This window comes from Scyliorhinus canicula, chromosome 6 (assembly GCF_902713615.1).
Source record: "Scyliorhinus canicula chromosome 6, sScyCan1.1, whole genome shotgun sequence".
In the NCBI taxonomy this organism is placed as follows: domain Eukaryota; kingdom Metazoa; phylum Chordata; class Chondrichthyes; order Carcharhiniformes; family Scyliorhinidae; genus Scyliorhinus; species Scyliorhinus canicula.
The window spans coordinates 64,409,022-64,432,306 of NC_052151.1; the positions used below are offsets into that span (position 1 = coordinate 64,409,022).

General features: G+C 45.1%; 1 protein-coding gene across 2 annotated transcripts in view; it reads right to left on the minus strand.

Moving 5' to 3' along the window:
- Nucleotides 1-23,285, minus strand: part of sgk1 (serum/glucocorticoid regulated kinase 1) — a 100,900-nt gene that overhangs the window by 13,554 nt on the left and 64,061 nt on the right. For both annotated transcript variants that reach the window (XM_038799392.1, XM_038799390.1), the window contains one exon: nt 13,981-14,053. In XM_038799392.1, the coding sequence (XP_038655320.1) occupies nt 13,981-14,053 (73 nt within the window). The remainder of the gene's footprint in view (nt 1-13,980; nt 14,054-23,285) is intronic.

Here is a 23,285-nt window from a genome sequence, read left to right on the forward strand (position 1 = left end):
ATTTGGCCCATCAAGTCTGCACCGGCCCTTGGAAAGTGCACCACAGTTAAGCCCACCCCATTCCTGTAACCCAGTAACCCTACCTAACCTTTCTTTGGAGACTAATCCACTTAACCTGCACATCTTTGGAATGTGGGAGGAAACCGGAGCACCCGGAGGAAACCCACGCAGACACGGAGAGAACGTGCAGACTCCGCACAGACACTGAACCAAGCAGCGAATCGAACCTTGGAGCTGTGAAGCAACTGTGCTAACCCCTGTGCTACTGTGCTGCCCACCGTGGCTAGCGCCTTGCCACCGCCAAACCGGTCCCAACCTTCCCAGCGGCCCTTGCCGCCCAGCAAGCCTGACGGACTGATCTCCACCGTCTGCTGGAAGCAGCCCAGGCACAGTGAGTGTCCGCATGGTGGCGTCACTGGCTCCACCAGCCGCTCCCTGCAAACCAGGCACAGGCACTTGTCCAAGCTGAGGGCCGGAGCCAGGGTCTGAGGCAAGGCCTCAGGCTCAGACAGGCCGTCCCGTCTCTTTCATCCCATTGTGGCCACTCCAGTGCAGCTTGGGAACAGTTTCACTTTCCATCACCCTCCAAGAGAAATTATGGAGAGGGACCTGACCCTGCCAGGCCCTCCCCCACCTTTCCTCAGCCCGGGTAAGGGGAAACTCCCGGCAACCACCGCCTTCCTTCAAATAAATTGAGGTCCCCACCATCCTCTGAGTTGAATGTTAAAAATCCCATGGCACTGATCAAACTAAAGCTAAAGGGTTCTCCTTGATGTCCTGGCCAACACCTCTCCCTTAACGAACATCATTAAAACAGATTATGGTGGCACAGTGGCGCAGTGGTTAGCACTGCTGCCTAAGGTGCTGAGGATCCAAGTCCGATCCCGCCCCGGGTCACTGTGTTTGTGGAGTTTGTACATTCTCCCCGTGTCTGGTTGGTTTTGCCCCCACAACCTAAAGGTGTGCAGGTTATGTGGATTGGCCGCGCTAAATTGCCCCTTAATTGGAAAAAAAGAATTGGGTACTCTAAATTAGAAAAAAAAATCATCTGGACAATATCTTCATTGTTGTTTGTGGGAGCTTGCTGTGAACAATTTGGCTGCCACATTTCCTAAACTAGGTCAGTCACTGCATTTCAAAAGCACTCCATTGGCCGCAGAGGACTTTGGGACTTGCTGATGTTCTTAAAGGCGCTGGACAAATGCAGGTCTCTTTTCTGATGCAGCAAGTAAATTGTGGAAAGAATCAGGGAAAAGTGAACAGGAGGAATAAGGAAATAGATTTGTTTCTTAACTGGAAATTTGCTTCTGGAATTCAAAGGAGCCAGACACACCCTGTGGACTGGAGGGAAAATTCCATTGTCCTGACTAAAATAAAATACACAATGTGGAGAGAGGTTAGGGGAAGGAGAGCTGGGGTGAGGTTCCAATGGGGGACATTATTCAGGGTGGGACCCCAATCCACTTGGTTTCGTCTTACATAATTTGTCCAACAAATTGCACTTTGGGGATGGATGCCTGCTTTTGCTACTTTGAAAACTATCTGTGGGCCTGGGCCATGGCATTTCAGGACCAGTCTAACAATTCTCACTCCCCTGATGTGGTACCAAGGTGTGCTGAGGTGCAACTTCCTTTGGCCGACTGAAGATTCCAAGAAGCAGCAAAATTGTTTTTCAATACTCTAATTAGCTGCCCCAGTTCCTTGAAGGGTACCATAAAAGTTTACGCCGTTTTTTTTTCTTCAGCCTGATATCGGTGTCAGATGCCCTTTGGAACTACAGGAGCCGCTAAACTCCCCACCTCCTCAGCAAAGCAAGTAGCTCTGTTTCCTGATTGCAGGGCCAGCATCAAAACCAAATATTCCAATTACTGTGTAATATCCTCCACAGGACCTACGGGGTGGGAATGATTATCTTACCAGTGGGTCACACGGAGTACGAGCCGTTCCCCCTGCCCCATCCCCTCCCTGTTAGGGATAGGTGAACTCTAATCAACCAATGTATATAAGATCGGTCAGTAAGGCACTGAGGAGAAAGAGACGATCGCGCTAGGAAGCTATCGGGCAGTGTATATAACATATTGTAAATAAATCTAGCTTGTTACCTTACTTAGTGTGGAGTTCCCTTGTCCTTATTAAAGAACTCACCCGGGGTGGCATGCTGGCGCAGTAGTTAACACAGCTGCCTCACAGCGCCAAGGACCCGGGTTCGATCCTGGCCCGAGGTCACTGTCCGTGTGGAGTTTGCACATTCTCCTCGTGTCTGCGTGGGTCTCATCCTCAAACCTAAAAACGATGTGCAGGCTAGGTGGATTGGCCATGCTAAATTGCCCCTTAATTGGAAGAAAAAATTGGGTCCTCTAAATTTACTTTTAAAAAGACCCGATGCCTGGGATTTGGAAGGGGATCAGCAGCAAGTCAAAACAGCAGGTGAAGGTTCTCTGACCACTCCTCTTCTACCCTTTTAAAGAGCATTTGTCAAATTTCTACTCTAAGCTGTTTAAAAGAGCTGTTTGGCTGAAATAATACACTCTTGTGCACCTTTTGTAAGCACCAAGCATTTTGTTTTAGCAATTTTATTATATAATAAAAACATTTCATCTGGCACATGTCCAAAGCTTCCATATGATATGGGAAAGTGTTAATGTGTCCATGAGAGACATGAGAGTGTCTACAGAGTGTGGGAAAGTGACGTATTGGTAAAGTGTGAGAAAATCTGTGTGTTGTGGGAAAGTAACTGTCTGCCGTGTGTGTAGGGCACAGAGTATGCTGGTTGATTCAAATTTCACATTCTCTATAAAACAATTAATCAAACTCAGCACCCATAAATAAAAAGCCTAATTTGCTTAAACAAGTTAACCAATGATCCAAGCAGAAGTCTGGAACAGAAATTCAAAGTCCTTTGAGCAGGAGCTTCCTAATCCACCCCATTAAACACTTCTCAAGTTTGTAACAACATCAGCAAATACCACATTTCACCATTTCTTTCTGAAATTAGAAATTAATTGAAACACTGACAAAAATAGCTCCTAGCCGACCTGTCAGATTTTCCCTCCTCGCATCTTTCCCTCAGATGTGCCGCTCCTTGGTGGCACAGTGGTTAGCGCTGATGCCTCACAGCGCCGGGACCCGGATTCGATCCCGGCCCCTGGTCATGCATGGAGTTTGCACATTCTCCCCTGTCTGTGTGGGACTCAACCTCACAATCCAAAGATGTGCAGGATAAGCGGACAGGCCACGCTAAATTGCCCCTTAATTTAATAAAACAAAGATGTGCCGCTCCAAACTGAATGACTCAAGTTTATAATTTGCACCAAACCTAATAATAATAATAATAATTGCTTATTGTCACAAGTAGGCGTCAGTGAAGTTACTGTGAAAAGCCCCTAGTCGCCACATTCCAGCGCCTATTCAGGGAGGCCGGTACCCGCGCTGAATGAACCCGCGCTGCTGGCCTTGTTCACCGTTACAAGCCAGCTTTTTAGCCCACTGTGCTAAACCAGCTCTATTGTGAAGAGTCAATCGTAGAAACATTGGTTTCCAGCCAATCTGCTTTTAGATTGCCTGGTCTCGCTAACTCCTCCAATGCACCAAATGCTTATAGATTCCAGTTATAGCAAGCACTTGTAAAGAGCAATGTGTTGGGCAGCACGGTAGCACAAGCGGCTAGCACTGTGACTTCACAGCGCCAGGGTCCCAGGTTCGATTCCCCGTTGGGACACTGTCTGCGCGGAGTCTGCACATTCTCCCCGTGTCTGCGTTGGTTTCCTCCGGGTGCTCCAGTTTCCTCCCACTGTCCAAAGATGTGCAGGTTAGGTGGATTGGCCATGATAAATTGCCCATAGTGTCCAAAAAAATGTGAGGAGGGGTTATTGGGTTACGGGGATAGGGTGGAAGTGAGTGCTTATGTGGGTTGGTGCAGACTCGATGGGACGAATGGCCTCCTTCTGCATTATATGTTCTATGTACCTCATGTTCTGACTGTAATCTACTCTACTGTAATCTGACCACCTTTATACAAAATAACCCAACCATCACTCAATCCTTCATAATTTCAAACCCTGACAGCTTCTAAACTGTAGCAGCTAGAGAGGACTTTCATACCTGACACCAACATTACCAGCCCGCTCCTAAATAATCACTGATCTAAAATTCCAGTCTTCTTCTTGCCCAATGTCTCACAGCGGATCTCTCCACCCCACCTAATGTTCACGTCTGAACTTGGTAATGTCTTCCCAAGTGTCAGATGCAAGTTCTGCCACACTCCACCTCCCCTCTGAGTCGGCCAAATTCCCGAATGTGCATAGTGCTCACTGAGATAGCATCGTACCCACCCTTGCTTCCTACATGTCATCAACAGCCTACTCCCACCCCTCCAACCCCCATCCCAACCATAATTCTTGACCCATCATTTTCTCTTTCAGCCTCACCTACACCTCCCCTCCCCCCATAGACTTTCCAAGCTGTGCACCAACCAGCAATATGCTGACTCCCGTCTTTCATCAAATGCTGGGCTTTCAAAATGTCAAGAGACAGTTAAAGAGTGGCACAAAGAGATTATGAGGTACGTAGAAGAGAGAAGGCCAACAGCTTTTGACAAAGCGTGAGAAAAGGAATGCATACGAAATAGAGAGACAGGTACACATACCATGTGTGACAGCCAGCAGAGGGACGTAAGAAAGGAAAACAAGCACCGAAGCAACGAAAGCTCTTTTCTCTTTAAAAATCGCAGTGAACCAGAAAAAACCTCTCTTCCTGGCTGCGTTCTCATGTATAAATGATTTGGTTTTCCTGCTGCATTAGAGATGCACTTTTTCCTGGATCTTTGAACAAGGCTGTGTGGGTTGTATGGACGTGATTAATATTTGCATGGCCACATTTATTGCCAATCATGAGTGGTGGGTCTTCTTCTTGAAGTTCTGAGGGGCACGCAGTACAGTAGCAAAGTGGTTATGTTACTGGACTGCTAATCCAGAGGGCTACATTAATGATCAAATCCCAATGTGGCATGTGGGAAATTTAAGTTGAATTACAATAGATTCTGGAATTAAAGACGTAGTATCAGTATTGGTGATTTGGATTGTCTTAACAGCAAATCTGGTTCACGGATGTCCATTTAGGAAAGGAAATCTTCCATCCTTCCCAGGCTTGGCTGATAAGTGACTCCAGATCCACAGCAATATTGCTGGCTTTAAAATGACTGAGCAAACCGCGCAGTTGTATGGGGATGGATAATAAATGCTGGCCTTTCCATCAACACTCACATCCCATAAATGAATTGAAAAAAGGGCATTAGGTCACGAGGTTGATGTGTCACTGAAGTGGCAGATGGTCACTAGGGGGCAGGGCTTTGAATTTGGGGTCAGGATCCCAATGTCAGGGTCAAACGTGGGTCCTGAAGCCTTAATGTAGGGAGCAGTCACCTGACATCAATTTTGCCTCGTTTAGCCAATTAGAGACCAGAGGGTGCACTTGCCGTCCAATTAAGCTGCACCAAAGGAGTTCAGCCTTCCATCGTGGATAAAGGGAGAGAGAGGATGCTTCTATCTTGAGGTGCCCTCTCAGCAAACTCACAAAATCTAAAATTAAAAATGGCCGCAGCCTGAGGACCACCATTACGGAAGGGAAACCCGTCACAAACAGCCTGTGGCTGCAGCTATCACCAGGTAGGCTGGGGTATGGAGGGGTGGGGGTGGCGTCAAGCCTGGAGATCTGACTCCCCTTTCTGACACCTAGAGACCACTTCCATGCAGCTGGCTTATTCCCAGTGCTGTGGAGGCCCACATGCTGACTGGAGAATTCCACAGCAGCCGGTAGCACAAGTGGATAGCACTGGCTTCACAGCACCAGGATCCCAGGTTCGATTCACCCACTGGGTCACTGTCTGTGCGGAGTCGGCACATTCCCCCCCTGTCTGCCTGGGTTTCCTCCGGGTGCTCCGGTTTCCTCCCATAGTCCAAAGGTGTGCAGGTCAGGTGGATTGGCTATGTTAAATTGCTCTTAGTGACCAAAAAGGTTAGGAGGGGTTATTGGGTTGTGGGGATAGGGTGGAACATAGAACAGTACAGCACAGAACAGGCCCTTCGGCCCTCAATGTTGTGCCGAGCCATGATCACCCTACTCAAACCCACGTATCTACCCTATACCCGTAACCCAACAACCCCCCCCCCCCCCCGCTTAACCTTACTTTACACTATGGGCAATTTAGCATGGCCAATCCACCTAACCCGCACATCTTTGGACTGTGGGAGGAAACCGGAGCACCCGGAGGAAACCCACGCACACAGGGGGAGGACGTGCAGACTCCACACAGACAGTGACCCAGCCGGGAATCGAACTTGGGACCCTGGAGCTGTGAAGCATTTATGCTAACCACCATGCTACCCTGCTGCCCGTAACACTTGGAAGTGGGCCGTAAGGCCCGTAAGGAAGTGAGGGCTTAAGTGCAGACTCGATGGGCCAAATAGCCTCCTTCTGCACTGTATGTTCTATGCTCTAATGACATCAAATAATTAGCCAGAATTGTCCTTAAAATTACCATAAATACCCTGCGGATGAGTAGCCGTTCAATCTCTGACCCAGCATCCAGGGGGAAGGCTCTGGGATAGGATGGCGCTAGCAAACTGGCAAGCTGGCACACAGACCAATGGCACAAATGTATGCTCCAGTCAGCTTCCATTGCTGCCCCATTTTGGGGTGAAAACCCTGCTCTGGGTATGGGCAGCAGTTTCCTTTGCCCTGGACATGAGCAAACCAGCTAATGTTTGACAACTCTCCCATTTTGCGGCACACTTCACGATCACCTTTATTCACACCAGATTTCTGTTTAAAACTGAATGCATGGGATTTGAACTGACGTCATTCGGCTTATCACACACTGAGTTGCAACAGAGATTGTGCCGCCTCCTTGCACATACACATTTTCCATGGGAAGGTGCAACAACTTTACTCAAACAGACGGGTGCTTCATTGAAATATTAGTTTGGGTATCTGTGCTCTGTAAGCTGTTTCCTCCTTGTGCAGTGTTGAGGAAACCCAAGGTAAACCGTGTCCATTTGAAATGGGACATTCACAGGTTACTCGGTTAAAACGTGTATCATGGAAATCAGAGAAGTAATGCATCAACTTAAGGGTCAGATTATTTTTTTTTTTTTTTTTTATAAATTTAGCGTACCCAATTATTTTTTCAATTAAGGGGCAATTTAGCGTAGCCAATCCACCTACCCTGCACATCTTTGGGTTGTGGGGGCGAAACCCACGCAGACACGGGGAGAATGTGCAAACTCCTCACGGACAGTGAAGGGTCAGATTATTTTAAACCTTTCCGAATCTTTTTCTGTTTTCACCTTGGTAGCAGGTGAAGCTTTTTGTTGTTGCAAAATTATTTATTTTCTCCCGCACCTCCATTACTCACACCATTGGGTTTCCCATTGTTTGGAAGAGGAGGAGCATGGAAGGGTGCCAGGCATGTCAGGCTGCACAACAAATCCCCTATGCGTGCTGGCACCCACAGCTGCTCACTGACAAACACCCAAACACAGTTTTCCATGTTTGTAAGAAGGCACGCCAGGTTAATCGCAGGCCAGCGCTGCCTGATTAGCCACACCTACCAAAATAGCAGCAGCCAACAGGGTGCTGCACATTTACTTGACTATATCCAGGATGAACTATCATCCCAGACTAGGGAGCTGCAGTGCTGTGCCATCTGCTACCAGGACTCCTGTAGCTACCATGCAGTGATACATCCAATGAAAATAACTATCTGTTGCAGCCTCATAAATGCTTCCAGCCTCCTTCCTTTCAGGTCGACTTCAACCTTTACACCTGGCTCCAATGTGGTGGCACTGAGAAGCATTTTTGTGCCAATCACCTTACACAGCACCACCTACACTTCAGCAGTAAACAAGTAGGACTTCCTGCATCGAACAGCATCTTGACTTGCTTGCAGATTAGTGTCTATCTTTAAATGTCTTTGCTCCCTATTTCTGAATCTCTTTTTGCAGTCTCCGACCTCTTCAGCCGCAGCAATAGTTGATAAAACAAAGTGCTTTTCCAGGTTCTCCGATATCTTTAAACATTTTCATCATCCTACTGCGACACCCCTTAAAACTTCATTTGCATCCAACCTTCTTCCCCCAAAATAAGTGTATTTCCTACCCCTGTCAGGACCTGGCCAGAGAACTAGGTGTACAATGGCAAAGTCCCACTACATGGGACCTGGCTTCAAATCTAAGCCAAATGGGTAAGATAGAAGCTTTCTTTGTCTGCTGTCCAAATGGTGGGGGAGGTAGTGCGCTCTGGTAATTGAGATGGGTGGTCTTACCAAAGACCCGGGTGCGCATCGCCCTTCATCACAAACTGTCTGTAAGTTATCATAGAATCACAGAATGTACAGTGCAGAAGGAGGCCATTCGGCTCATCGAGTCTGCACTGGCCCTTGGAAAGAGCACTCTACCTAAGCCCGCACCTCCACCCTGTCCCCTAAACCTTTTTTTGTTGGACACTAGGGGCAATTTAGCTTAGTCAATCTACCTAACCGGCACATCTTTGGACTATCGGAGGCAACCAAAGCACCCGGAGAAAACCCACGCAGACACGGGGAGAACATGCAGACGCCGCACAGACAGTGACCCAAGCCGGGAATTGAACCTTGGACCCTGGAGATGTGCTGCAACTGTGCTAACCACTGCGCTACCGTGATGCCCAACACATCTTGTAGGTGGTAAACATGGCAGCCATGGTGCACCAGTGATGGAGGGAGTGAATATTTAAGGCAGTGGAATTGGGGTGTCGATCAAGCGAGCTGCTATATCTTGACTGGGGTTGAGCTACTTGAACATATTTCCAGTCGCACTCAAGCAGGCAAGTAGGGAGTATTCCAACGCAAGTCTTTGGGAAGTAAGCAGAGAAGTCAATGCCTGGAACTTGTGTGGCATAAATATTACTTGCCAATTATGAATCCAAAGCTGAATGTTGTACAGTTCTTGCTGCATGTGGCCATGTATATCCTTCATCAATGCTGGGTCAAAGTCCTGGAACTTTCTCCCTGGCGGAACTGTGGGAATACCTTCACCACAAGCACTGAAATGGTTTAGGGAGGCGGCTCACCACCACCTCCTCTCGGGAAATTATGGATGGATAATACATCCTTGCCTTGGCAGTAATGCCCACATCCTGTGAGCAAATTTTTTTTAAAATCACTAAAACAAACACTGCAAATGGATAGAACTGGAATCTGTGGTAAATTGCGTCAGATCTCGCATGCCACTCCTTGACATGGAACTGCATCTCAACCCAAGGCAATGTCTTCTGACAAAATTGGAATAAATAAAGATAAAGAGGATTACTCATTTCTTTTTAGCGACGTCTTCTTTTCACTGCAGTAGTGTTCAAAACAAAATGATCTCACCATGTGACAGGCATGACTAACGGTCATGATCGCTTGCTAAGAGCCTGTTATTAAAATCACACCCACTAATTTATCAATAAAAAAAGAAAAGTACCTCTTTTCAGCATGACAAATATAAAATCCGGCTGTCCAAAACCAATGCAGATCTTCAACACAAATTGTTCTTCCTTGCTTTCCCCAGTCTGATATTTCTGATCGCCAAATACACACTGATGCTTCAGATGAAATTATGTAACAGCAGGCCGGATAAATGTGCTACCATAGCAACCAATAAACTTGTAAACAAGCCTTCTCCGAAATAAGTGTCATTATATACGATGATTAGTTAATTACAAAATGTATCCAATTTCCCAAATGCGGGTAGCATATGTCACACGCGCTGCGTAAAATCTGCACTTTATTTATATCATTTGAGCTCCCCTGTGGGTTTTTTTATGGGTTTTTTTATGGACAGCATTTCTAAATGATTGAATATTTTTCAAATTGTGCCGAAACTTGTTAATGATCAAACTGGACGGATATCAGCTGGGGAAAACAGGTCATTTCAAAAGACACCACTGGTGAACCAAAGAAATGAAATGAAAATCGCTTATTGTCACAAGTAGGCTTCAAATGAAGTTACTGTGAAAAGCCCCTAGTCGCCACATTCCGGCGCCTGTTCGGGGAGGCTGGTACAGGAATCGAACCGTGCTGCTGGCCTGCCTTGGTCTGCTTTCAAAGCCAGCGAATTAGCCCTGTGCTAAACAGCCCCTGTTTAGGAAGGAAAGGAGAACAAATATTTATATATTCTTAACATCAGAACGTCTGAAAACACTTCATCGCCAGTGGAGAACTTTCAAAGGATAGTCTCTGTGTTCCCCTGATTTCTGATTTTGTATGTATGAGTGCTATCAGAATAACGTATCCAGTGGGTATTGCCACCTAACCAGATATTAGAAATTTATATGGCACACAGACATCTTAATTGCTTTGTTACACTTTTTAAATAAAAAAACTCATATGGCCATCAAGTGACAATGGAGAGACTATGGGAGCCTGCCAATAATGGCAATAATTTTACTTGTTTAATTTTCCCTTTGGAATCTTCCTTCCGCATTGGAAGAATTGTGCTCTGAATAGCTGATCATTCCCAAGAGCCATTTTCCCAGGCATGGGAGTACCTGAACCTGAGAGATTGATATATCTGTCACAGACATAACCAGATCAGTCCTTGACGGATGTAAAATGTTAAACACAGCCCTATTCTACAGGATTACCACACTCACTGTGCTACAATTGTCCTCAATGCAGATGAATTAGCGAAGGGAAAAAGGTCACCAAGCTTCTTGATTGTTATACAGTGACTTTTATTGGAAAGTGCTGTTTGGCTGTCGGGTTCAGTCTCAGTTATGAAACCTTCGCAGTCAGAGAGCCTGCGAGTAACCATCGCCTTGGTCCACGCATGAGGCAGCAAAGAGTGGCTGGAACCCTCAGAACCTTTCACTAATGTGAGTAGTGGGGAAGGGAGACAACTGGAGAGAAGTAACAAAATAATCTGCTTTAGATAATTATGTACATAAAAAAAGTGTATGCATGTATACTTTTGATTTAAAATTGTAGTTTAGAAAGGCTTTGGTGGCTGGGAGTAAGAGGTCGGAATACTAGGCAATTGCAGTGTCAGATCATGCTCCGCATTGGGTGGATATGGTACTGGAGGAGGGGTTAGCGCAGAGGCCGGGGTGGAAATTAGATGTGGGACTTTTGGAGGACCAAGTGTTCTGTGACAAAATTGAAAAGGTAATTAAGGAATATGTTTATTTTTCAATGCCTGCCGATTTTCCTGCCAAAGGCTTTTTTCAGAAAGATTGAGGGAAGGATTGAGGGAAGTTCATATGGGGAGGGAAGGTGGCCAGAGTTAGAAAGGTGCTGCTACAGAGGGTAAGGCAGGCCGGGGGTTTGGGTCTCCTGAACCTGATGTATTACCACTGGGCGGCGAATGTGGAGAAGGTGCGGAGCTGGGTAAGAGGGGTTGATTCCCCAGTGGAGAGTGGCGGGGGACCTATTAGAATTCTTGACTCTTGCGAAGGTTAAGTTTGGAAGGATGGAGGGTTTTTACAATTCATGGGCATTATTCATTATGCACTTTCAAGAACTGGGTTAATTGAACATTAGTTGGAGGGGGGTGGGTGGGAGGGTTAGGGGGAGGGGTGCAGTGTGTGTTCATGGCGACTATGGGTAATTCATGATTCCTTTTTGTCATTTATTTGTGTGAACATGCAGGCTGATGTTTGGGGTTTGGTGGGAGGATGGGATTGTTGTTATTCATATGGGGATTGACATATTTGTTACTGATTATTGGTTATTGTTGGTGAGTGTAAATTTGGGAGAAAATGTGAAAGAGGAGGAGAATAAAAAAATATTTTAAAAAAATTATAGTTTAGCATATCACATTCATCGTATTTTATTCAACAGTGTAATTTGCATTGAGTATTAACTTAACCTTTGATCTGCAGAGGCTGAGTAAAGTTTTGCAATAACTTTTAACCTTTGGATTCCTGGAAGATTGGAAACAGGCATTTCTTGATTAGTAGACTAATCTACCAACAAATTTTCCACCAAAAGCACTGGATCTAGTAGGCGAAAGCTATTCATCTGGCAGGCTGTTCCCGTAACAGCCTCCCTGAACAGGCACTGGAATGTGGCGACTAGGGGCTTTTCACAGTAACTTCATTTGAAGCCTACTCGTGACAATAAGCGATTTTCATTTTTTCATTTCAGGTGAACGTGACAAGTGTGCATTTTCAGTGTATTTTCAAGAGCACAATGTTCCTTCATCCATACCTTATTTACATTTGTACAATACAACCAAGATGACCAAAACAGATTAAATGCTTGTTCATCTCATTTGCTCTTTGTGGGACAATGCCGTGCAAAAATTGGCTGCAGTCACTACGCCTCCAAAGTAATTTATTAGTTGTGAAGAATTATGGGATGTGTCCACAGATGTTCATAGCATGCTCCACACCTGATTGATGAGGCCCAAGGCTGTCTAGATTTTGCGCATCAGACGACGGCCAGGATTTTGTCAATTATTCCCGATATCATAACTGGATCTGTGCGTCACTTCCGCATTCTGTCCTTTTGCTATTTCCCACATGATTGTCATTAAAATTCAAGTGCTATGCAGCGGCCTGCATGCAAGAAACATTTGATTTAACGGCAGAGGAATTTTCCAGTGGTACGACCTGCTGTCAACTGACAATGCAGCAGGTACAGGTGGATTATGGAAGAGCCTCCTGGTCAAACAGGGAGACTCGGCATCATGGCTACAACTTTCCTGCCCAACACATTGACATTAACATAAGACCTATTGAGAGCACAAAGGAATTTATTTTTTTTATTGCAAATGTTTTGCATTTCCTTGCTTTCACTTTGTTCATTTATGCATGATTGCTATTTGTTGAGACTATCTTACTCAGAGAGCTAAATATTCTGCCATTCCTCATGTTTAGCATGCATTGAATGTTACAAAAGAGTTAGGGACCTTTCCTTTATTGTGGAAGAAACAATAAATTGCTTTTTTTAAAAATTCACTCTTAATAAATGTTCATGTTCGTGTCCAGTGTTGTATTTGTCACTGCGGAACACGGGTGAACTTGCCGGCTCAGCTGCCTTTCACTTTTAAGCATTGTAAAGGATATTACCTGGGAGAAATCTCAGTGGGGATAATTGAAATGTTGTGGGTGAATTCAAAGCCCTGTGATGCACCCTGCCAGCCAACACCCTGAGATGTACCCACATTTGGAGAGTACTGACACAACCTTTTAGGCTCCTCATTTTCTTACCATGATTGACTGTTCCCACCACCCCTTCCCCCACACACCCAAGACACCAGGACCTTCCCACTTCACTCCTCATTGCCTCCGACCCCAACCGCGGCCCACCCCACCACCCCTCTTTCATAATCAACTCACCCTGTTCGGTTCCAAGTCGGTATGCATGCATTCATTTTCCTGCTCCTTTTGTATGACCATATAACTTCACATTTCCCTGTATTACACTGCATCTGCCACTGTGGGGGGTGTGCAGTCTTGAGGGCTCCCTTAATGGCTTAATTGCATCTTTTGGGGGGGGGTCAGATCGGGGTGGGGGGGGGGGAGTTGAGAGATGGGGTGCCATATACAAATGATGTCCTGATCTCCTCCTGTGCACTGAGGAGTTCCAGCGAGTGTAGCTCCTCAGTGCAGGAAACAGGACTAAGTGAGGCTTTGATGAGGCCCCAGATCACAACAGTCCCATTAGATAACGTGGTGTTACTAGGTGCTGTGAGCACTGGGAAACACCCAGGTAAATGTGCTCAACACATGTCTCTGTTGCGATTGGGTTAGATCAGGCCCAATAGTTCTAGCTTGGCTGTTTTGCCACTCCTTTCTTTATTGCTATGATGAATCCACTAATGACTAATACTTTGGCTGGAGATAATAAACTAGACTTCAACTTAAAACAGTTCTTCAGAGTTACTGGAAATTAATCTCAAAAAATGCTTCTTAATTTGAGGTTTGAGAGGAGGTCAATATACTTCAAATAAATAGTACCTGGTTTGCAGTTGTTTGTGACGGGTTTCTCTGAGGGATCTTTCTGATGTTCACCTTGGCACTGCTTCTTTGCCTGCAGTAATATTAACAGTGTTAGTTGTCATTTTCTGCCATTTACTCTTTCAGTTCACTAAAGAATATGATACTGTCAATTATGAAGCAATCAGTCAGAATCACCTTATCCGTTTTCATTTTACCTATGCCATGTTTAGAGCACATACACACACAGTCAATATGTTGTTTTCCATGTAAGAATTGCCACTCCTGCTTGAAGAGGCTGAGAAAAGGTTGGAAACTGAGGCCTCTATGGAGGGAAAAGAGTCTATTATAAAGACCTCGAGACCCATGCCCTCTTCTCCTTGCAGGTCCTTGGGCTCAGCAGAGACAGCGACGATACAATTGGGAAATGAGGTGGCTTACCAGCCCTACCTCTGCACCGACATTTACATGTGGTCAACCAGCCAGGTGTGAAGGAACAAAATTGTGGTGCGGGGTGGCATTCTTTGTCTGATTTCCCCACAGGTATTCCAACTAATTTTTCACCTAAGTGCGTCATACAAATGTAGTGAGGCCTGCTTTCTGGAGTCATGGTCATACAGCACAGAAAGAGGGCCATCGGCCCATTGCGTCCGCACCAACCATCAAGCACCTATCTAATCTAATCCCATTTTCCAGCACTTGGTCTTGTATCCTATGGCATTTCAGGTGCTCACCTAAAAGTTGTGAAGGTCCCTGTCTCCATCACCCTTTCGGACAATGAGTTCCAAATTGCAACCACCCTCTGGGTGTAAAGGTTTTTCCTTACGTCTCCTCTCCTCTAAACATAGAACATAGAACAGTACAGCACAGAACAGGCCCTTCGGCCCTCGATGTTGTGCCGAACAATGATCACCCCACTTAAACCCACGTAACCCGTATACCCATAACCCAACAATCCCCCCATTAACCTTACACTACGGGCAATTTAGCATGGCCAATCCACCTAACCCGCACATCTTTGGACTGTGGGAGGAAACCGGAGCACCCGGAGGAAACCCACGCACACACGGGGAGGACGTGCAGACTCCACACAGACAGTGACCCAGCCGGGAATCGAACCTGGGACCCTGGAGCTGTGAAGCATTGATGCTAACCACCATGCTACCGTGAGGCCCCAAAAAATGAAGTTACTGTGAAAAGCCCCTAGTCGCCACATTCCGGCGCCTGTCCAGGGAGGCTGGTACGGGAATCGAACCGTGCTGCTGGCCTGCTTGGTCTGCTTTAAAAGCCAGCGATTTAGCCTGGTGAGTTAAACCAGCCCCTGTATACCTCCTGCCCCTTCCCATAAAATCTATGCTTTCTGGTTATTGACCCCTCCACTAAGGGAAAAAGTACCTTCCTGTCCACCCTATCTATGGCCCTCATCATTTTCTACACCTTAATCAGGTCCCCCCTCAGCCTTCTCTGCTCGAGATGAAACAACCCCAGCCTATCCAGTGTCTCTCTTGATAGCTGAAATGATCCAGCCCAGGCAACATCCTGGTGAATCTCCTCTGCACTCTCTCTGGTGCGATCACTTCCTTTCTATACTGTGGTGACCAGACCTGCAAACAGTACTCCAGCTGGGGCCTAGCCACTGTTATCTACAGCTGCAGCATAACCTCCCCACTCTTATATTCAATGCCTCGGTTAATAAAGGCAAGAATCCCATAGGCCTTCTTAACCACCTTATCTACCTGGCCTGCTGGCTTCGGAGATCTATGGACATGCACACCAAGGTCCCTTTGATCCTCTGTAATTCCTAGGATCTGACCATTCATTATATATTCCCTTGTCTTGTTAGTCCTCCCAAAATACATTACTTCCCACTTTCATGGTTAAATTCCATTTGCCACTCCTCTGCCCACTTAACCACTATATCGTCTTGTAATCTAAGGCCTTGCTCCTCACTATTTACAGCATCACCAATTTTTGTATCATCTGCAAACTTACTTATCATACCTCCTATATTCACATCCAGATCATTTAAAAAAAATTAAATTTAGGGTCCCCAATTCTTTTTTTCCAATTAAGGGGCAATTTAACGCGGCTAATTCACTCACCCTGCACATCTTTTGAGTTGTGGGGGTGAGACTCACGCAGACACAGGGAGAAGGTACAAACACCACATGGACAGTGACCCAGGGCCGGGATAAAATCTGGGTCCTCGGCGGCGAGAGACAGCAGTGCTAACCACTGCTCCACCATGCTGCCCCCACATCCAGATCATTAATGTATACTACAAAAAGGGCAGCACGGTGGCCTAGTGGTTAGCACAACCGCCTCACAGCGCTGAGGTCCCAGGTTCGATCCAGGCTCTGGGTCACTATCCGTGTGGAGTTTGCACATTCTCCCCGTGTCTGCGTGGGTTTTGCCCCCACAACCCAAAAATGTGCAGAGTAGGTGGATTGGCCACGCTAAATTGCCCCTTAATTGGAAAAAATAATTGGGTAATCTAAATTTGAAAAAAAAATGTATACACAAACAACAAAGGACCCAGCACCAATCCCTGCGGAACATCCTGGACACAGGCATCCAGTTTCAAAAGCAATCTTCAACCACCACCCTCTGCTTCTTACCACTAAGCCAGTTTTGGATCCATTTTGCCAAATTACCCTGGATCCCCTGGGCTCTTACCTTCTTCATTAGCCCCCCATGTGGGACATTGTCAAATGCCTTACTAAAGTCCATGTAGACTACTTCAACTACACTACCCTCAACTACACACCTAGTCACCCCTCAAAAAATTCAATCACGTTTGTAAGACATGGGCTGGGATTCTCCGAGCCCCCGCACTGCAATCACGCCTGGCGCGGGGGTGGACAATGGGGCGTCTGACCCACGACACCTTTGAACAATTCTCGGGCGACTGGAGAATCGCCGCCAGCCGCGTGCACATGGTCGACGTGGCGCTGGTCGGGGGCCCTTGAAAGCGGCCCCCATGGTGATTCTCCACGGTCGACCGGCCGAATTCCCACCGCCGTGGTTCTCGTACAGTTCCACCCAGCGGGAGCTCAGCGTCGCGGCTGCGGTGGCCGTCCTGTGAGGGTCGGGGGGATCAGTTTCTGGGTGGGGGGGGTACCACGATAGTTAGGCCCGTGATTGGGAGCCACCGATCGGTGGGTGCACGCGATCTGGGGGAGGCCTACCTTCTTCCGTGGCAGTCTGTTGTGTGGGTGCGCCATGTCGCGCGGGGTCCGCGCCGCAGTGCGCATACGTGGACCCGCAGCCAGAAGTGCAGGGCCCCGTATCAGCAGCAGGAGCTGCTCGCTGCACGCCGGGGCCCTGTTAGCCCCCCCTAAAAATGGAGAATCACCCCAGACTTTTTGGAAAAATTCCGGAGTGTTTCTCGCCCGTTTTCTTGCGGGTGTGGGGACATAGCCCCATTATTGGAGAATCCCAGCCATGATTTCCATTGAGAAAGCCATGCTGACTATCCTTGATTAATCCTTGCCTCTCCAAGTGAAGATTAATTCTGTCCCTCAGAATTTTGTTCAGTAGATCCCCTACCACTGAAGTTAGACTCACTGACCTGTAATTTTCATGTTTGCACCTTCTTTAAAAATGGCATCACATTAGCCACTTTTCATCCTCTGGCACCTCTCCTGTAGCCAGAGAAGATTTGAAATAATTTGTTAGAACTGCTGCAATCTCCTACCTTGCCTCCCATAGCAGCCTGGAATACATTGCATCTGGACCCGGGGCATTCATCCACTCTTAGGCCTGTTAAAGCTGTTACTACCTACTCCCTCTCAATGTTAAGTTGTTCAAGTAAATCACAATGCGCCTCCTTGATTTCTATACCTACGTCATCCTTCTCCTTAGTAAACACAGATGCAAAGTACTCATTTAAAACCTCACCTACATCTTCCGGTTTCTACAGGAGTCGAGTAAAAATTCATGCAACCCAATAATGTTATTGCATCAAAAATAAATAGATTATTATTCAATTATGAATATGTCTCATCCAAATATGCCAAGTGATATGAAAAGCATCTTACATCTACTTTATCATCACTCAGGAAAAAGCAATAACAAAAAAAAGGCAAATTGACAGAAACTGGAGTTACTGGTGGTTGGAATGTCAGGTTCGAGATGATTATTCATCAGTTTGTTCTGAAATTCGAGAGAAGTGCTATTTGAATTGAAATCCAAGTCAGAATATTTGCAGCGATCGTTTTGTCCTTGAAGAACAATAAAGTAAAAGGGGTTGTTTAAACGGTACCTCTTTTAAGTGCTCTCTGCGCAGAAAGGCCTGGCCTGACTGAAAAGTGGTGCCTGTGCCTAGCCAACCAATGCACACCTCCTGTGTACAATATCACAAAAATCTTTTGAAACTGTCCAAAATAAATCATCCCCTCACGAGGAACAAATAAACTATATGCACTCCAGTCAACTGATTAAATTCTACAGATGGTTTTGTTGTTAATACACCTCCTCCTGTATCTGCATGGCTAGGAATATCACGTTTCAGTACTTCAATTTACATCTTCATGTTATTTTGAAAAGATCTTGTTTTAAGGATTTAGATAGCATTATGGATTCGACCAATATTTCTGTGCATTCATACGTATTTTATTAAGACATAGTAACTGAGAAATAATACAGAAGTTGGGATTTGTAAATATATTTCTTAGAATATGCTGCTTTGCTTTCATTGCGCAACTGTAAATTACATTCTGGTGTCTCTAGTTATGTAATAAAGTGAGTGTGTGTCTCGAAAGAATGCAATGACCTATTACTAAAATGTTAAGATTTACAAATACAGACCTCTACTTCTGGAACTGGGTCTAGCTCAGACGAGGGAGGAAGGTCAATTCTGATTGATGTTAGTCATCATCAAGGCAGAATTTGCAAAGAGCAGGTCAGTGACATGAGTACAGAATTATTCTTGACACAAACTAATTCCGCGTGGCAATTTTAAAGTGTTTCAGCTCAGAAGTTAAACGGAAATACTTCAGGAAACATTGCCAGTTGTAAACCTTCCCAAGTGTGTCATCTTCTGGAATTGCGTAAACTGTGAGGGAAGACGGGATTTGTGTCTGCTGTAAAACGTTCAAACGATGCCATCAGAGGCTTGTAAACCAAACATAGTCTGCATTTGATTAGTTTGACTTATAAACTAACACTTTGAATAAACGTTTAGCTTGGCAAAACCTTATTGTGCTTGTGGAAGCCACAGTATTTTTCAGAGTGGGAGAGGAAGAAGCAATGTGTTTTCTGGGTGCCTTTTCTAGAAATAAGCAAATGTACAAAATCAGCCATGAAAAGTCTCCCGAACTATCAGTGTTAAGCTGTGCACCGTCTACAGATATGGCTCACTAATCAGGAATAGAAAATGATAGTGACCTTCTCACAATTTTGTACTGGTGCTCTTAAAAGAGCCTCGGGATTGTGGTATAATGGCCTGTCATAGATTAAGCTAATCTGGGACTGAGCACAGTATCACCCACACAGTGATGTAAGAGGGATATGACTTGTCCCCAATGTCAGTCCAGTGTTGGACAGGATCATGTGTACCAGCAAGCATAGAGACAGCTCCTAGTTTGTACCCTTTACTGTATATTTGTAAATAGTTCTAAAGATGTACAGTTAACCTACTATGAAGACTTCTTCAGAACTATTAAACTGTAACCAACACTCTATGCAACATAGTGGCAGCTTGTGGAAAAACCTAAAGCCTCACAGAGAATGCAGAGAATAACTAAAAATCTGGAAGACTGAGAGGTAAATCAACAAAGCAATCCAACCTAAAAAGAAGCCCCAGAAGCAGAGGCACAGAGGAAAAACCATCAAGAAAAAGCTTGGACGCTGGAGGTAGAAATGTAAAAATCCTTACTGCAGCAGAAGACTCCATTGAATCTCCTTGGGAAGTCCTGCTTCCAATCCCAGAGACCCAGCAGGGGTCAGCTATATATTTTAAAACTCCAGGCTATAGCAAATGCTGAGAAATCTTTAAATAATTCAGAGTCAGCGATACAGTTTTTTAAAAAACCTGCGGCTAAAAGCCGATTCCTGAGTTGGCCCCTGAACAGTGTCCGAGCTCACTCCCAAACTGAAAATAGAATGAATTAAATAACCCGCGAGTATAACAACTTCGAAACTTAGCTGAGAGAAAGCAAAAGCCAGGATTCAACAAATTTGCGACTTTAAAGTCAAACACTGAGCAATAGAACTCTACAGGCAGTTGATCCAGGCAGCCACTGTTGTAAATTTCATGCTTCAAGTTAAGCGCGATCACCACTGTAGTGGAACCCAAAACCAGCATGCATTGGGAAATTCTTTGTCACAAAGTAAATAGTGACGCTGGTGACGCTATTGAAATATTGAAATCTCTGAAAACAGAACTTATACTCTTAAATATTTAACCATGGATCAGAACTCCGCAATTCAAAATCTATTCGGATTAATCCAAGGCTCAGATCAATCACATGATTTGAAATCTGGAAGAAAAGATTCCTAAGATACAGCATCGCTTAAGGTTGAGACAAAATGTTAGAAGCAGATTAGGTTAACACACTGCTTTATTCGGTAGGTCTAATTTCAAATGGCACTACCGCAAAAGAGGGAACTAATGAGTCATCTGCTAAATTTGAAGAAGTACTAAAATCTTTTGATGTTTATTTTAATCTAAGAAGCAATAAAATACTCAAAAGTGCTCCGCTTAATAGACGAGGCCAGCAGCTAGGCGTACCTGTTGATTTCATTCATCAATGATTGGTACATGGTGACAGAAGTTTGCAAATACAGATATTTAACAGCTGACCTCATCAGAGACAGAACAGTGTTAGGTGTAGCAGACAGCGCACTCTCTGACCACATGCAAGTAAAGGAAGATCTAACCCTGGAAAAGGCAAACCAGATAGTTAGGCAGTCAGAACTCCATGAGCAGCACAGAATCATTTTAAGGGGAGAAAATAAACTTGTGCAGAGGTCAACCCACAGTTCAGTTGGTTGAGCAACAATGCAACAGGGGGACTTCAGACAAGGAAAAGGAATACTGGAACCAGCCAGCAGGGCAACCATGCCAACCACTATTGAGCAAGGTCATGTCCTGCAACTTCAGCTCAATGCTTTCACCATAACAGGAATGGATACTACAGCAAACTGTGCAAAATAATAACTCTGAAATGCACAGAAAGCTCATAGGTCATCCAAGTGGTCCAGACTGGAAGCCTCGAAAGCACACACCCATGCTTCCTGGGTGAGGTGAAAGGTTATTCTTTGTGGAATGCAAACATTTCAGTCAATGGCTATTTAATAAATTTTAAACTAGACACAGGAGCTAGCGTAACAGTCCTCCAGACAAAGAACCATGGCTAAAAGACCTCTAGTTTCGAACAATAGACGCAATACTTCATGGGCACAGAGAAATCAACTTTTAGTTATAGGCATGATTCTGGAATCACTAAGGATGGCAGAAAACAAATCTTTATGCTGATATATGGCGTCAGAACTAACCTTTCTCCTTCTTGAGCAGGGATATTTGTGCAGCCTTGAGCCTCCTCAAAATGACAGATGTCACAATAACCACTGTTGTTAGTCATACAGAATTTCAAGTTTCCCCAGTACGCAAACAAAAAAAGAGTATCCTGAATGGTCTTCAGCTTTGAACTGTCTTCTCTCTTTGTGGAGCAAGTTTGTCCATTCTCGGTACAGATACTGCAAAACCTACAATGGCCAGAGCAGCCAACCATCCTGGAGGTAACCAATACACTTCAGTGGTGGCCTTAAAAGTGGCTGACCGTGGGTCCGATGAAACTCAATCTCCAGCTCCGACGATGGTTCAGGAGGTCAACACTGCAACCACCGAACATACGCTTTAAATCCCAGCCAGCACGTCAATTCTACAAAAGATGCTAGAACTTGGTCGCAGCCGTCCATTGCCAATGTGAAATGCATAGGTGAGCGTACCACTAAACCTCATTCTAGTCACAAGTATGCTCATCCTCTGCCACAGAGGACATTGCCATGACCCACACAACAGCAAAAGGGAAAGAAATAACAAGGAGACAAATTCAACATCCGTCCACACCATAAGAAACATATTAGCATAGCAACCGCTGACCAGCACATTTTAATGGGAGAAAACAGCCTAACTGACCAACATTAAAGACGGGAAGAAAAGGATGAAAGCATACTCAGATGCCCGAATAACCTCCAAACCTACAGAAAAGCAATGGCAGTGACAGAGCCTACCGGTCCTCTCACAGCAGTGCGGACGAGATATCGAATGGTTATAAGACTGCCAGACTGCCGGAACCTTTGAAGTCAAGTACTTGAAGAGGGGAGATGAAGGGAGGAAATGGGATAGTGATAATGTAGTCATGACAATGTAAGACATAAGGTAAAATATAGTCACTAAAAATACATTGCTTAAAGATTTGGAGGAGGGGTTGTATAAGGATCTGGCACAATAGGGTTAATGTTGGACTGAGTACAGTACTGCCGACACAGTGATGTAAGAGAGCACATGGCCCACACCCAGCATCAGTACAGTGATGGACAGAGCTATGTGTGCCAGCAAGCATGGAGACATCTCTTGACTTGTTTACTGTATATTTGTAAATAGTTCTAACAATCAATAAAGACTGACTGTTAACCTAAATCTGACTATGAAAATGTCTTCAGGTGTATTGACCTGTAATTAACACCTCACAACAGGCACCACAAATGATATGGGGCAAACTTTACTTCAGCAGTAACTCTTGACAAACCAGCTATTACCTGATGTACCAGCAGGCCTCCATTTGGGTACTGCTTGATCTTCATTGTCGAATGATGGCTCAGTTGAAAGTCAATTATTTTGCCTTATTTGATCATTCGAAAGAGAAGGCAAGAGAATCTTATTAGAAAGCAGCATTCCTCTATACCGTGTGAAATTAAAACATTTAACCCTGAACTTCTTCTCATCAGATATCAGCTGATGCTTGTTTTCAAACCAGAGTGCCGCTGGAAACATTCACCCTTTTCTTTTTCACACAACTATTTGGCCATGTTTGAACTCTTTCATTTCTTTATCAGCAGCCTTCATTCTCACAGTAATTTCTGTTGCTGTTTTCAAGGTCAGTTTTGCCTCTGTCACAAGTCTCTGTCTTATGGTACATCAACTGAGGCCATGGTGCAATATGATTTGAGAGTGACTCCTAGAAACTTCCCAGCTCGACAGTCCTCTGATCTCCCAATGTAAATAAAATAAACAATTTGCCTGCTTTTCAAACCTTCTGATTTATAATATACTTAAAAATGTTAAGAAAAGGCAATTATTTCACACTGAAGACATCTAT